The sequence below is a fragment of the Sander vitreus genome, chromosome 3, assembly GCF_031162955.1.
Source record: "Sander vitreus isolate 19-12246 chromosome 3, sanVit1, whole genome shotgun sequence".
Taxonomy (NCBI): Eukaryota; Metazoa; Chordata; class Actinopteri; order Perciformes; family Percidae; genus Sander; species Sander vitreus.
This window is the reverse complement of record NC_135857.1, coordinates 718,429-733,465: the sequence shown is the minus strand read 5'-3', so window position 1 is coordinate 733,465 and position 15,037 is coordinate 718,429. Positions and strand designations below refer to the sequence as shown.

At 39.0% G+C, this 15,037-nt stretch overlaps 1 protein-coding gene across 1 annotated transcript; it reads left to right on the top strand.

The window, feature by feature from the left end:
- The first annotated feature begins 5,597 nt into the window (after positions 1 to 5,597).
- On the top strand, positions 5,598 to 13,442 carry LOC144514363 (dehydrogenase/reductase SDR family member 11-like). Its single transcript, XM_078245511.1, has 7 exons — positions 5,598 to 5,861; positions 9,165 to 9,374; positions 9,867 to 9,961; positions 11,809 to 11,938; positions 12,901 to 12,993; positions 13,071 to 13,136; positions 13,272 to 13,442. Exons 1-7 carry the CDS (start codon positions 5,730 to 5,732, stop codon positions 13,311 to 13,313), a joined length of 768 nt encoding a protein of 255 aa, XP_078101637.1. The 5' UTR covers positions 5,598 to 5,729; the 3' UTR covers positions 13,314 to 13,442.
- The last annotated feature ends 1,595 nt before the right edge of the window (positions 13,443 to 15,037 follow it).

Genomic DNA, 15,037 nt, shown 5'->3' with positions numbered 1-15,037 from the left:
TCCGTTACCGGCCACGTGTGTAGCCATGCAAAGGTGGTTTTGTAGTAAAGTCCCTTGGCCTCCTGATACAATCTGAGATCACTTTGGTGATAAAACCTCTTCCTGTTGAGGTGATTCTTGATCGCTCACATGAATCTTACTGCTCCAAGCTAAAGAACCTTTGAACCCTCAACTCTCTTTGAACATTTTCTGTGGCCCATTCTAAAATGTCAAAGGTGAACCTGAAGAATAGTATTTTACTTTCTCTCCATGTCCATGCACTCTTATTCTCATGCATAGAATCATCCTTCTTGAAAGACAGCTTGGAGTATCGATGGACATCAGAAATACAAAGTTTATTCCATACATAGCCTACATAAAGATGCATTGTAGCGTCCAAAGTCACAAGACAGCTAGTATTCACAAAAAACTGCTTAACAAACTGCTAAATGTAAACTGTTATAACTAGGGCCGTCAAAATAACACGTTCATTTCGATTAATTAATCTGAGAAAAAATAACGCGTTAAAAAAATTAACGCAGATTAATCCATTCCATATTGACATTTGCATACAGACGAAAATCTGGTGCCACTGATATGTCTGCTCTTCTCTCTGATGCTCTGAAACAGACGTTACAGGAAACAAACACTGCTGCACGTGACGCTAGTTAACACAATACTCAACAGCAGCTAACGTTAGCCTACCACTAGCTAGTTAACACTATACTCAACAGCAGCTAACGTTAGCCTACCACTAGCTAGTTAACACTATACTCAACAGCAGCTAACGTTAGCCTACCACTAGCTAGTTAACACTATACTCAACAGCAGCTAACGTTAGCCTACCGCTAGCTAGTTAACACTATACTCAACAGCAGCTAACATTAGCCTACCGCTAGCTAGTAGCTGGATTAAACACTGTTAAAATGCTGACAGCTAACGCTAAACGGTGTAAAGTTTGACTGTGTTTTACCAAATCATTTCTAATAAGGGAAGAAGTTCCACTCTCTCGTTACTTCCGGCTTCTGAACTGGTTGCAGTTCCACCAGAGTTCCATATAGGGGGCGCTCACAGGCCAGTGCAGAATGAATGGGACTCTATGGAGCTATACCCCTCAACATCCACTTTTCTCAGGATATCATTTTTTGTCTAGTAATCTGAATGTTGCATTCGAAAGGGGAGGCTAAGAAAATACACACTGCTGGGTGTTAGATTATTTTTAAAGAGGCTTTTTTGTTCTAAAAAGCCTTTTTAAAATTTCAATGACGTCATACACATATACATCTAGAGATACTGCTTTACGGCAAGCTCTAAGTCGCTTCCTTTGTTCTCTCGAAGCATCGACAACACAGCTGACAGGTTAGACTCTGTCTGTTAATACAACACAGCTGACAGGTTAGACTCTCCCTGTTAATACAACACAGCTGACAGGTTAGACTCTCTCTGTTAATACAACACAGCTGACAGGTTAGACTCTCTCTGTTAATACAACACAGCTGACAGGTTAGACTCTCTCAGTTAATACAAAACAGCTGACAGGTTAGACTCTCTCTGTTAATACAACACAGCTGACAGGTTAGACTCTCTCAGTTAATACAAAACAGCTGACAGGTTAGACTCTCTCTGTTAATACAACACAGCTGACAGGTTAGACTCTCTGTTAATACAACACAGCTGACAGGTTAGACTCTCCCTGTTAATACAACACAGCTGACAGGTTAGATTCTCCCTGTTAATACAAAACAGCTGACAGGTTAGACTCTCCCTGTTAATACAACACAGCTGACAGGTTAGATTCTCCCTGTTAATACAAAACAGCTGACAGGTTAGACTCTCTCTGTTAATATAACACGGCTGACAGGTTAGTCTCTCTGTTAATACAACACAGCTGACAGGTTAGACTCTCCCTGTTAATACAACACAGCTGACAGGTTAGATTCTCCCTGTTAATACAAAACAGCTGACAGGTTAGATTCTCCCTGTTAATACAAAACAGCTGACAGGTTAGACTCTCTCTGTTAATATAACACGGCTGACAGGTTAGTCTCTCTCTGTTAATACAACACAGCTGACAGGTTAGACTCTCTCTGTTAATACAACACGGCTGACAGGTTAGACTCTCCCTGTTAATACAACACAGCTGACAGATTAGACTCTCCCTGTTAACACAACAGAGCTGACAGGTTAGGCTCTCTCTGTTAATACAACACAGCTGACAGGTTAGACTCTCCCTGTTAACACAACACAGCTGACAGGTTAGACTCTCCCTGTTAATACACTTGCTAGAAAGAGGTTTCTAATGTTTTAAAGACCACGCCGAAATATTCACTCTGACATTCTGGTTCCACTTTGGATGCCGTCAAGCGGGATCTCCGATCGTAATCAGTCCTTCACTGACCAATCAGCATTCGTTAGCAGAATGCTAGCATGTTATGGGAAACAACAACTCAACCTGTAAGAAATCAAAAGGACATAAGTACTCGTTCATTCAACTTTTGACCTATAATCCATGTTGAACTTGCAAAAACTACAATCAAATCTGAGATTTCTCAACGACAATCGGGCGAAAGAGACAAATTTAGCTGTCTAGCTCCATAGGGTCCCATTCATTTAGCACTGGACCGTGATCACCCCCAGTGGAACTCTGGTGGAACTGCAACCAAAGTAGGTACAATGGGGCTGAATAGGGAGTGGAACGGGTTTTCCGTAGACGGGCTTTGGTTTTACTGTAGAGGATTCAACACCAGGATGTAACAATCTGCAGCTGCCGTCGGAGAAACAACACAGCTGGTGCGTTCAATGAAACTGGTAAACTACAGCCTCGTGGTGCATTTGAAGTTATTGTAAATGTCCTTTTCCTATCTGGTTGTTGTTTTTGTCATTCAACAGCAATTTACTAGTGAAATAAGTTATTGTTATTGTTATACATTATTATTAAATCATTTAATTTTGACCATATGGCCTAGCAATAAACAAGCCGTTCTTTAATGTCACCAACTGTTGTTTAGTACCCTTTTTTTCTTTTTTTACTTTCTTAAAAAGTATCGGTTCAGGCACCGTTAATTATGTATGCGATTAATTTCAATTAATTAATCACAGAGTATGTAATTAATTAGATTACATGTTTTAATCGATTGACAGCCCTAGTTATAACATTTCTATTGATTATACTATGAATATAATATTCTGAATCTTAGTGTCAAAACTCTTACTGGCCATTTTTGTCATAATAAATTATGCTTACACGAAGATGTATTATCCAAGAAATGTTTTTATTGTGCTTATTTAATCTCATGTTAAAGCTCGTAGCCTATCAATAAATATATACTAGTATGCCAGATGTGTGTCAAGTGATTCTGTTACCTATAGGCCATGCTAGAATGTTGATATAGGCCTAAGTTAGCGATGGGAACATATTGTTCTGCACGTACAAATTAACAGTTTTCTTTAAATTCTCTAATAAAACGTTTATATCTTAATCCTCCAGAGAAGAAGAGGGAGCGACCCCTGTCTCATCCCCTCCTCTTAGAACAACCCATGAGACGTGGGAGTTAAAACCAACTTCTCCCATTGTTTTTGGGGGGCTTTTTCTTCCCTATGACTGACGGGGCTTCTCCTGTGACACGGGGGCTCTGAGTCTAGTCACACAGATAGAGTTCAGCGAAGTGAGACACACACACGCAACCTCCTCGTTTTTCTTTTATCCTCCACTGTTTTAAGATGTCGGTGCATTTTTGAGATTCACAGTCATTTTGAAGATTTCTGTATTTTCAGTGATTTTGCGTCTATTAGCCTAATTCAATAACCTCTGTTTTACAAATCGGAAGTTGTTTTTTTTCGTTCAAGTGGATCATTTTTGGACGCATCAAACGAACAGTGACTCAGAAGCGAACCGACTTTACCTAGGCTATAAAAGCCTGCTCATCAGCTCATCATCAGCTCTGTCTAAAGCCTAAACCTGTAGAAAGGCATTCTCTATGGACCCCTCCCCACATCCACAGCTATTCATTCTAGCATCTTTTTCTTACTTAGTTATTCTACTCTATTCTTCAGAATATTTGATTAATGAATCCTTTCCTTTATTGATAAAGTTGTGTCTGTATTTTTTTTCTTCAGTAGAATCTGGGTCAATTTGCAGGTGTCAAGAATTTCACAGCATTCAATCTGAGACTGATTAAATGTTATATTGTGATTAAAATCTTATCTGTGTTCAAATCATTCACAAGTATAGAGTTTCTTCCACTCCAAAAGGAAGTGGTCCACTATTAATTCATACATTTGGTTGATAAAACTAATTTTAAAATGAATATCAAAATCTATGAACGTAGCATTACACTACAAGTGTACTACTCATTCTAGTCAGAATTAGATCAGAATCAGAATAGGTCTACTTCATTGATCTCCCTCAGGGAAATTGTTTAGTTGCAGTTGCTCACAGACAAAACATAAGAGGTTACTTTTACTTTTTAATAGGCCTACGTATGTAGGCTATCTTTGAACTTTTAACTTGTGCAATGTGTTCTGTGTCTGTATATTGATCAGTGAGAGATGAGGTTATTGAAAATGATCTGGCACAAATACTATAAGCACTTATATGACTGCATATATAGCAATATCCTTATATTACACTATCTACACCATACTCCTCAGTGTTATGACCTGTTTCACAACATTTGCATAAGTATGAACTGATTCTTCATAATATCAACCAGCTGAGGAAATCACAATCAAATTTTCTTCAGAAACATTTGCCTTTCCACTCATGAAGCTTCATCTTTTGGGCTAATTTTATGGCGACGTTATGAGAGTGTGTGGTATGTGATTAGATGTAGTTTTAACATTAGGTTTATTTGGTTTTAAATTCTAAGAGCAGAAATTACAAGCTTGTTAAGTTAAAGAGATGATTTCGGTTTGGGGAGATGAAGTGGTGGAGGTAGGCTATTTAATGTGCCAAAACTGCACAAGATAGAGAAAGAAAAGAAAATAGTAGCATAAATGTACAGATACAGATGTGTACATATCCGTTTACTTCATGAAACCAAAGTGCACTATGTATGTATAATAAGATAAGCAATGATTGAACAAAATAAAACATTATTCCCCCTGATAGATTTTTCTTTATCTTTAACAAAGATGTTCAATATAGCCTGTATCTGCCTACATAGTAAATATACAATATATTCATACATCCTAAAATAAAAGTACAAAGATAGGTATGTAGAATAAAGGTAGGTGCAAATTATAAATGATTGTCCGAAATTCTGAGAACAAATTCAGAATACTGACTTTAAACTCAGAACTCAAATACATTTGTGTTGCCCATAGACTGTTCATGTTGCCCTAATCCTCTTCCATATGAATGCACGGCAGGTGGATCTGTGTCACTATATGACAAATGTTATTAATTACAGACATAGACAAATTGAATATTATTGAATAAAATGGTAAGAACTCTATAGCTGTAATGGTTTAGGAAACGAGTGTTTAATAATGATTGTTAGTGTGGACAACAAGCATTTGAGTTGAACGTTATTTTACGATACTACCATGTGAGTTTAGGTTCACAGTTCGCAGTTCTCCTGAATGCAGCACAGTGACGTTCCGTAGGCCGAGCTGAACGTCATCCTCCGTGCTGCGTTCAGGAGCACCTGCCTGTAGATCCCTTGGTCGCGTCTGCCTCCGGTCAGGTGTGACTCATGCTATTACCTCGGGGTTGTATTTAGCTAAAGGTTAGCCGTGTCCCGGCTGTGATGGACCGCTGGAAGGGCAGAGTGGCTTTGGTGACCGGAGCCTCGGTCGGGATAGGGGCGGCCGTAGCTAAGGAGCTGGTCCGGTACGGTATGAAGGTAGTGGGCTGTGCCAGGGACGTCGAAAAAATACAGGTTTGCTCTGAACTTAAAAGTTCGTTTTTAACGTTAGCAGTCAGGGGTCAAAATGATCACCATGTAACGTTACCAGCCAATGCTCAAGAGCGACCTCACGGTGGAGGCCTGCAGCCAGGTGCCTCTCCAAATGCTGGTAGATTTGCTTCACTCACCAGCCAAAAAAACAATGGTAATCTATTGAGTGGCTGGTAACAATTTCAACATGGGCTTACGTGCAGTTTAGTGTCACATATTATTTTCCAAAAACTGAGTGTCCCAAATGATGACCGTGGTAAAGTTGGTTTTATATTGGACGTTGGCTATTCGACACATTCGAAAACATCTCAAATGATGAGGGTCTTATTTGAGACAGGGTAGGGTTAGGGTAACACAAGTGGTTTAGCAGGTTCATAATTAATTAAGGACATTGTATGGGGAATTTGGGACACTAAACTGCACGGATACCTTGAACATGTAACGTAGGGTGACCAGATTTCCCGGAACTAAAACCGGGACACTTTTGCCAACAGCACACATAGGCCTACTGCTCACAACATAATGGAGTATCTCAGTTAATATTCATGAATATTCATGGTATGTAGCCTACATATCTAAGAAATAATATTTCGTGTGGGACCAACTTTATTTTTCAGAATTAAAGCATTCTTTTGGAAAATACACCCACTGAACTTTTTATTTTTATTTTTCATTGCATGGCACTAAATGAATTATTTGGAACTGCTGCCACAGGCTTGAACTAAAGTTATGGTAACACTACATGAATTATGAATTCATGCATGAATTCATTCATGATTTGTGTATTACTTCATTCCTTTATATCTTATGAATCAACAGGAATTGACATGAGTTCATAGCCTCTCATTCATGACCTCATGAATGAACAACACATCAACTAAAGCATTAGGTAAGGTGGGGACATCATTATGCACAAGTTATGTTCACAATTTGCGCAGTGATGACCACATTTATTTTCAGAAAAATAAATCATGATCATGCTTAATAAATCATAATTCATAATGATGTGCCCACGTACCTAATGCTTTAGTTGTTCATGTATGAGGTCACGAATGATAGACTATGAACACGTCAGTTTCTGATGATTCATGGGATATTAAGGAATGCAGTAATACATGAATCATTAATTACATAATGCATAATAATACATAGCCTACATCAATTAATTCATGCATGAATCCATGTACCCTTACCGTAAATTGTTACCAGTGTTATTCTAACCAACAACAACACACACACACACACACACACAAACCCATGTAATCTCATTTGATAGAGCAGATAGCTTCTCTATTGGAAACATTCATTCTGTATATTTGTTAGAGGAGTGAATTTGCTCAAGAATCAATTAGTTGGCTGAAAGCCTACTGTGAAATTATGCACAGGTATCAGCAGAATGGGCCCGTGTGATGAGTCTCTGCTTCACATTTTCAGCAGGGCAGCGGAGCAGCTGTGGGTTGACTCTCCATGGTTGTCATGGGCTTTATAAGTCCTAACGTGAAAAAGCTTAACGTGGTTTGCTTTACCTAACCAACGATCAGTGATCACCAAATTTCTCTCTCATATTGCTCCTCATAACCAGAGCAATATGAGAGAGACATTTGGTGATCATTGATCGTTGTTTAGGTACATTAAACCACATTAAGCTTTTTCACATTTTAGAATGTCCCCATTTCCACCCAGCGCTCGTCCGCTGACTTCCCAGCGGACCTGGAGGGACTGGTTCAAACGAGACGCAGAAGAAGAGGCATTACAACAGTGTTTACAAATATACATTGTTAATGCTGGCTGCACAGATTATGCAGACCGCTACGATTGGCTGAGACACACACACACATTGTTAAAATCATACGCTGGACGCTTTATTAGTCTATTAGTTTATTACTAGTTTATTAGTTTACTTAAGACCACATCGGCTATGTAATCGCTGACAACCGGGACAATTTCATAGTGGTTGGTGTAAACTGGGACACTTTAGCGTGATTACACATAAACTCCCATAAACACTAGTTAAACTTGTCATAATGACTGGATTTCACAATAACATACGATAATAATGTTACATCATCAATCAATACTAGTTAATCGTTAATAGATGGTTTCTTCCAGTGTTTTACAGCTAACATCATAAAAGTTGAATGAAATAAAACATTAACCTTTATAAGCAAAGGGGCAGAGGTGCCATTCTACATAGAAAATGCCATGCATTGAATGAGTGTGGCTTTTATGCTGTATTATTCTAGTTTAATCAATCAATGAAAGCAACACTATGTAAACAGTTGGACATTTTTATCCCCAACTTGTATATATTTTAAATTATTTGTTCTTATATTCTATCCTATTATTATTTAATGTATATTGTATCCTATTATTTCATGTATATTCTGTATGTGTGCTGTGTGTCTGATGTTTTGCTGCTGAAACACTGGAATTTTTGTGATCAATAAAAATCTATCTATCCATCCATCCATCTATCCGTCCATCCATCCATCCATCCATCCATCCATCTTTCTTTTCCCGCTTCGGTCCCCCTACAGGTTGTCTCATTGGAACTACAGCTTGCGCAGAAAAGTTACATAGTGTTGCTTTAAAGGTGTACTATGAGTTCCTGCATGACGTGACTTCTGTTGACGTTCCAAGTAACTTTCAAACAAAACAGAGCAAGCTCGCCCCTCCCCCTATGTTTCCGTAACTGTCATGACTAACTGACTAACTGTCACTAACCCCCACCCCCTCCCCCAACCATCTTGTCAGTGATTGGCTGGAGTGGTTTGTTGTATTTTGGTGCCCAGCCTGTGCCTCTAGTGTTTGTTTGACGTTTACGACCCCTGTGTTGTCTCCTGAGACCGGGCTGTTTGACAGTGTGTTCAGGGGGCAGGCAGCTAGCGGATCAAGGAGAGATGACTACCTTTTGAGACTAAAATGAAGTCGCGCTGAAACCCTGCAGGAACACATAGTGCACCTTTAACTCATGTTTCCCTGAAGCAATTATTAGTGTATCTACCAAATTAAGGACTTTAAAGACTATAAAAGTGTAACAATAAGTAATAGCAATCATAAAAAGGCCCCTATTCAAATGACCCAAAAACTAGCATACTAAGATTGTATTTACGATGTTTTCTTACTGTTACCTAGATGTGAAAGGCTTTGCCCTAATCTACAGATTTACAGTATTTTTGTTGATGTCAAAATAAAACTTCTGAATGGATGGTGGGGTGGATTGTGTGAACAACTGAGCTGACCACATGGCTGATTTTTTGACATCTTTTTCATTTTTGATTACAGAAACTGGCAGATGAGTGTCAAAGTACAGGCCACAGTGGTGTGTTGGTACCTTTCAAGTGCGACTTGAACAACGAGGAAGAGATTCTGTCCATGTTCGCTGCCATCAAAGCGCAGCACAACGGGGTGGATGTGTGCATCAACAACGCTGGCTTGGCTCATCCAGAGTCACTGTTAAATGGCAACACCAGTGGCTGGAGGAACATGCTGGGTGTAAGAGCTTTGTGTTTTATTTTAAAAAGGAAATATAATATATAATGAAAAAACACAGCTGTAAATTAATTTAGCTGCTTTTGTGTCTGTGTCCTGGTATCGTGCATGCTGGCTCGCTGTCACTCTGTCGTAGTTTACTGGGACACTTGAATAGAAAACAGTTAAGGTTATTAGTAACACGTGCTTATCATATTATTAGACAAGTCAAAAATAGTGAAACATTACTTTTGATCAATGAAGCTTCATAAGGATATCAAGCAGATCTTAAGGGAAACAGAGTCCAGTATGAACTAAAAATAAGGAAATGTCTCCTACACCTTGACTCATTTATAGTTTTCAAAGTGGCAAAAAAAATTTTTTTTTGTGCATAAGAATTAATGATTAAGTTATCTTTGTGTGCATGAAGGTAAATTCCAAAGCCATTCTTTTCCACCATCAGACTACAGGCCTACATTTCCTGGAAGGTATTAATATATTTTTTGTGTCTTGTAGATCAACGTTCTTGCATTGTGTATATGCACACGTGAAGCATATCAGTCAATGAAAGAAAGAAGTGTTGACGATGGGCACATCATAAACATAAACAGGTACAGTTTTATTTACTGATGATGCGCAATAATGGTCATGCTTGTGAAGCTCAGTTCAGTTTGACTGTAAAATATTGAATATCATCATCAACATGTGAGTCACAATATCCTGAAGCCTAAGGGGACATCTTCAAATTGCCTGTTCTGACCAACCAACAATCAGAAACCTAAAGTTATTCAGTTAACTATCAAACAAGACAAATGAAAGTTGCAAATCCAGATGCTCATAGTAGGAAAAGTTTGGCATTTTGCTTGAAAAATGACTCAAACTATAATTGTTTTGCATACATTAGTCAAATGTGGTGTTCAAAGAATAACTGGCAATTACAATTTCAGAGATCTTTCAAAATTCACAAGTACTAGAGACTATGAGATCATATCAATGCATTTAGTTAATAGCTGGGGTCCGTTTCAGAAAGCAGGTTTAGTGAAAACTCTTGAGTTAGTTAACCCTGAGATGAGGGAAACGCTGGGTTTTCTGTTTCAGAAAGAGAGGTAACTTAACCTCAGTCAGTTACTATGGTAACTTCACCTCAGAGTCAGTTACTATGGTAACTTCACCTCAGAGTCAGTTACTATGGTAACTGAGCCTGTGAACCTAACCTGGTCGGGAGCAGGTTTTCTTCTCTCGGTCTCCTCCCTCTGACACAGCGCTCTTTCATTTCCTCATTCATTCAGTCAGTCTGTATCAGGCGCATTTTAGACCAGTTTGTTATCTACATGAATAAAAAAACAGGGTTGGTTTATTAACCATGTTAGGCAGACTATAAAATGTTTTTTTTCTCAAAACAGCATTTCCTTGTGTCGACGATACCGTTGATGAAGAAGCTGTATGACTTTGTTAGTTAAACATACATCAGGAGATGATATTGAGGCCCCGACTATAGATGTATTTTCATTTCCAGATAACTACCTATTTGAGTGGTATTGTTTTTCTTCCCAGTCTATCAGTTATGTATCCTACATAACCTTATCCGTCCTCATATCACTAATGTCACCCATCGTGGACATGCTCTACATCTCAGTAGATTATTTATGTCACATTAAATTTTTTTGCAAACGGCAGTTTTCTTTACAACATTGGTGATGCGGAGCATATTAGTAAAGCTGCTGTAGCAAAGCACCGTCAGAAGAGTGTGACTCGCTCTGAAACGTTTTTTAAACGTTTTTGTAGTGTTCCCTGGACACAAACCAGTGAGAGCCATTAAAAAGAAATACATGATTATGAATTATATTTCTGTTAATGATCATGGTGCTGCAGCCTCAGAATGGGATTAGTAGTAGTTTACTTTTTCGCCCGCAGGATTGCACCTAAATGAAATGATAGATGTAATACCATTCCAGTTTTCACCAGTAATATGATAGGTTACCTGTGATTAAATATGAAATGAATACACTATATTAGAGCTTACGCATTGACTCGAGCAGCAATTTTCTCCCACGCCAATTCTTGCTATTTTGCAGCAGCCGCCGTGTTGCTTTTTTAACATAAAATATATTGTTCAAACTCGCTGTATGTGCGCATGAGTAGTTCCCGTTCCAGAGGGATAAAGTATGCCGACCAGTTTGTTTGTGGTTGTTGCCATGGTGAATCGTAGTATCATGGCTCCATTCATGCTGCCTTTTTTATGGTGGTGGTGCACACTCTTAACTCTGAGTGAACCTACTCTGAGTTGATCTAATCAGCTGTTCTGGAACCGAAACTCAGAGTTTCCATCTCAGGGTAAATCAGCTCAGAGTTTAGGGTTAGACCCAGAGTTTGTTAAACCTCCTTCCTGACACGGGCCCCTGGTGCTGACCTGGTTAATTTTTCCTACAACTCCTAATATCTTCTTCTTCTGTTGCAGCATGAGTGGACATCGTGTAGTACCCAGTACTGATGTACATTTCTACAGCTCCACCAAGTACGCTGTGACGGCCCTGACCGAGGGCCTGAGACAGGAGCTGCGTGAGGCCAAAACCCACATCAGAGCCACAGTGAGAGATACTAAAAAATACATTCATGCATTTAACATGTCCAAAGCCAAGCTCAATTTAAAATCTACCAAAGCCAGCAGCATTACATAATTAGCATAATTAACATTTACTAATAATAATAATAATAATATTAACTTTATTCATAAAGCACCTTTACAAACAGAGTTTACAAAGTGCTTTGACAGGCAAAGCAAGGCAAAAGCAGGATACCCAGAGGTCAATAAAAGAACAAGAGCTAAACAGTAGAGCCAAACATTAACAAGACAAAACTGGGTGAGTAAAAACAAGAAGACAAATGACGCAAAACATAGTAGTGAGAAGACAATAAAACATATATATAAGCAATACAATATAAAAAAGGCAATAAAAGGAGACAATAAAAAGAGACCTCATATTAAGCAAGCCTATAAAAATGGGTTTTGATAAGTGATTTAAAAGAGTTCACTGATTCTGCGAGCCTTATCTTCGCGGCAGGTCATTCCAAAGTCGAGCCACCCTGATGGCGAAAGGAGCGGTCACCTCAGATTTAAGCCTTGACTTTGGAACGGCCAGAAGGGCCCCACCCGAGGATCTAAGCCTGCGGGTCAACATCTGCAGGACCAATAGGCTCAAAAAGTCATGATCCCAACTGCCATTGGGCTTTTAAACAACATTGGGTAGTTTTATTTATTTACTTGTTGATGTTCATATTATGCTCAATTTTGTTCTAGTTAGTTTTACTGTCTCCATGTGTTTTTGTGATTCTTACGTTGCTTGTCTGGTGTGTGGTACTGCTGGCTGTAAATCAAATTGCCCCTCGGGGGTAATAAAGTTTTCTTGATCCACCTCTGCTATGGAACTAGGAGCCAGACCCAAACGAGCTTTAAAAGTGATCAGTAACATCTTCAAAATCAATTCTGAGTCAACATTCTTTTATTATAAGACAAATGTTCAGTATTTCATGACGTTTTCTATCGTTGCAGTGTATTTCTCCTGGTGTAGTGGAGACAGAATTTGCTCATCGGCTCTACAGAGACAATGCTGATAAAGCTGCTGCTTCATACTCTAAATTTAAGGTAAAATATTATTCCTACATTTCCAGTATTATGGTTATAATTAGTAGCATGTTATTCACTTTTCACTTCTCCTACAGCCTTTGGAAGCAATAGATGTTGCTAATTCAGTTACATACGTCCTAAGTGCCCCTCCCCATGTCCAGGTATGTGATTTTTATGTGCAAATGTTAGTGCTTTCTACAGTGACTGATGACACATGTTTTCAACCTTTGCTCTTTCACTGTTGATATCTCATTAGTTTATCCATAATGAGATAACCGTCACGTCTTTTCTTTCAGATTGGGGACGTTCAGATGCGACCTGTGGAGCAGCTGTTGTAGTTCTGCACCATACAGACACATTCTTCACCCCACTGGTTTACTACAATTACTTTATCTGATCATGGAATAACTTTGGTATTTTGTACTATAACTTTGCACTTAAATAATTAAAAGTCGATTTTGAAGATATTTGTTGCACTACAGAAGGAAATTAGATTTGTAGCTCGGCCAGAACCATTTGGACCACAGGGATCATTCCAGTGACAGCAGGGTCCACTATGGGGACTGCCATTGGTGTCCAATTGTTGTCAAAATGTTTTTGTCAGAAACATAAATCAATAAAATACACAAATAATATGAAAATATATATTTAAAGATCTTTTACATTTCTGTCAGTAAAATATCCAGGAGAAAATCTTTACATTATCCAAAAAATATTAGTAAATCATCCAACAAAATTGTTTGTGAAATATTAAGAACAAAACAAATCTGTAATATATCCCCCAAAAAACTCTAAAATATCTTAACAAAATATAGTAAAATATATTACTAAAATATGTGAAAATGATTGCATGTCTCAGCTGTTACATTGTTGTTATTATTATTATTATTATTATTACATGTCATTTAGCTGACACTTTTATCCAAAGTGACTTCTAATTAAGTGCTTTCAACCCTGAAGGTGCAAACTCCAGAAAACAAGTAGTAAGGGTAAGAACATTAGCTTTAAATAAGCAAAACTACAAAGAGCCATATGAAAGTGCCACTTCAAGAAATATGTATATACTACTTTATTTTTTATTTTTATCTGAGGTGTAGTCTGAAGAGATGTGTTTTTAGCGTTCGGTGGAAGATGCGTAGGCTTCCAGCCATCCTGATGTCAATAGGGAGCTCATTCCACCATTTAGGAGCCAGGACAGCAAACAGTCGGGATTTCATCGAGTGATTAGTTGTCCCTCGCTGTGAGGGGGCAGCAAGCAGGTTGGCTGATGCAGAACGGAGTGGGGGGGTTGGGGTGTAGGGTTTGACCACGTCCTGTATGTATGCTGGGGCTGATCCGTTCGTGGTCCTGAATGCAAGTACTAGTGTCTTGAAGCGGATGCGGGCAGCAAGTGGTAACCAGTGAAGAGAGCGGAGGAGCGGTGTAGTGTGAGAGAACTTGGGGAGGTTGAAGACAAGTCGAGCTGCCACGTTCTGAATGAGCTGCAGGGGCCGGATGGCACATGCAGGCAGGCCAATCAGGAGGGAATTGCAGTAGTCTAGACGTGAGATGACTAGAGCCAAAGCCAGTCTATGGAAAGCCGTTCCACTCCCTATTCAGCCTCATTGTACCAAATTTGGTTGCAGTTCCACCAGAGTTCCACTGGGGGTGATCACGGTCCAGTGCTAAATGAATGGGACCCTATGGAGCTAGACAGCTAAATTTGTCTCTTTCGCCCGATTGTCGTTGAGAAATCTCAGATTTGATTGTAGTTTTTGCAAGTTCAACATGGATTATAGGTCAAAAGTTGAATGAACGAGTACTTGTGTCCTTTTGATTTCTTACAGGTTGAGTAGTTGTTTCCCATAACACGCTAGCATTCTGCTAACGAATGCTGATTGGTCAGTGAAGGACTGATTACGATCGGAGATCCCGCTTGACGGCATCCAAAGCAGAACCAGAATGTCAGAGTGAATATTTCGGTGTGGTCTTTAAAACATTAGAAACCTCTTTCTAGCACGTGTATTAACAGGGAGAGTCTAACCTGTCAGCTGTGTTGTATTAACAGAGAGAGTCTAACCTG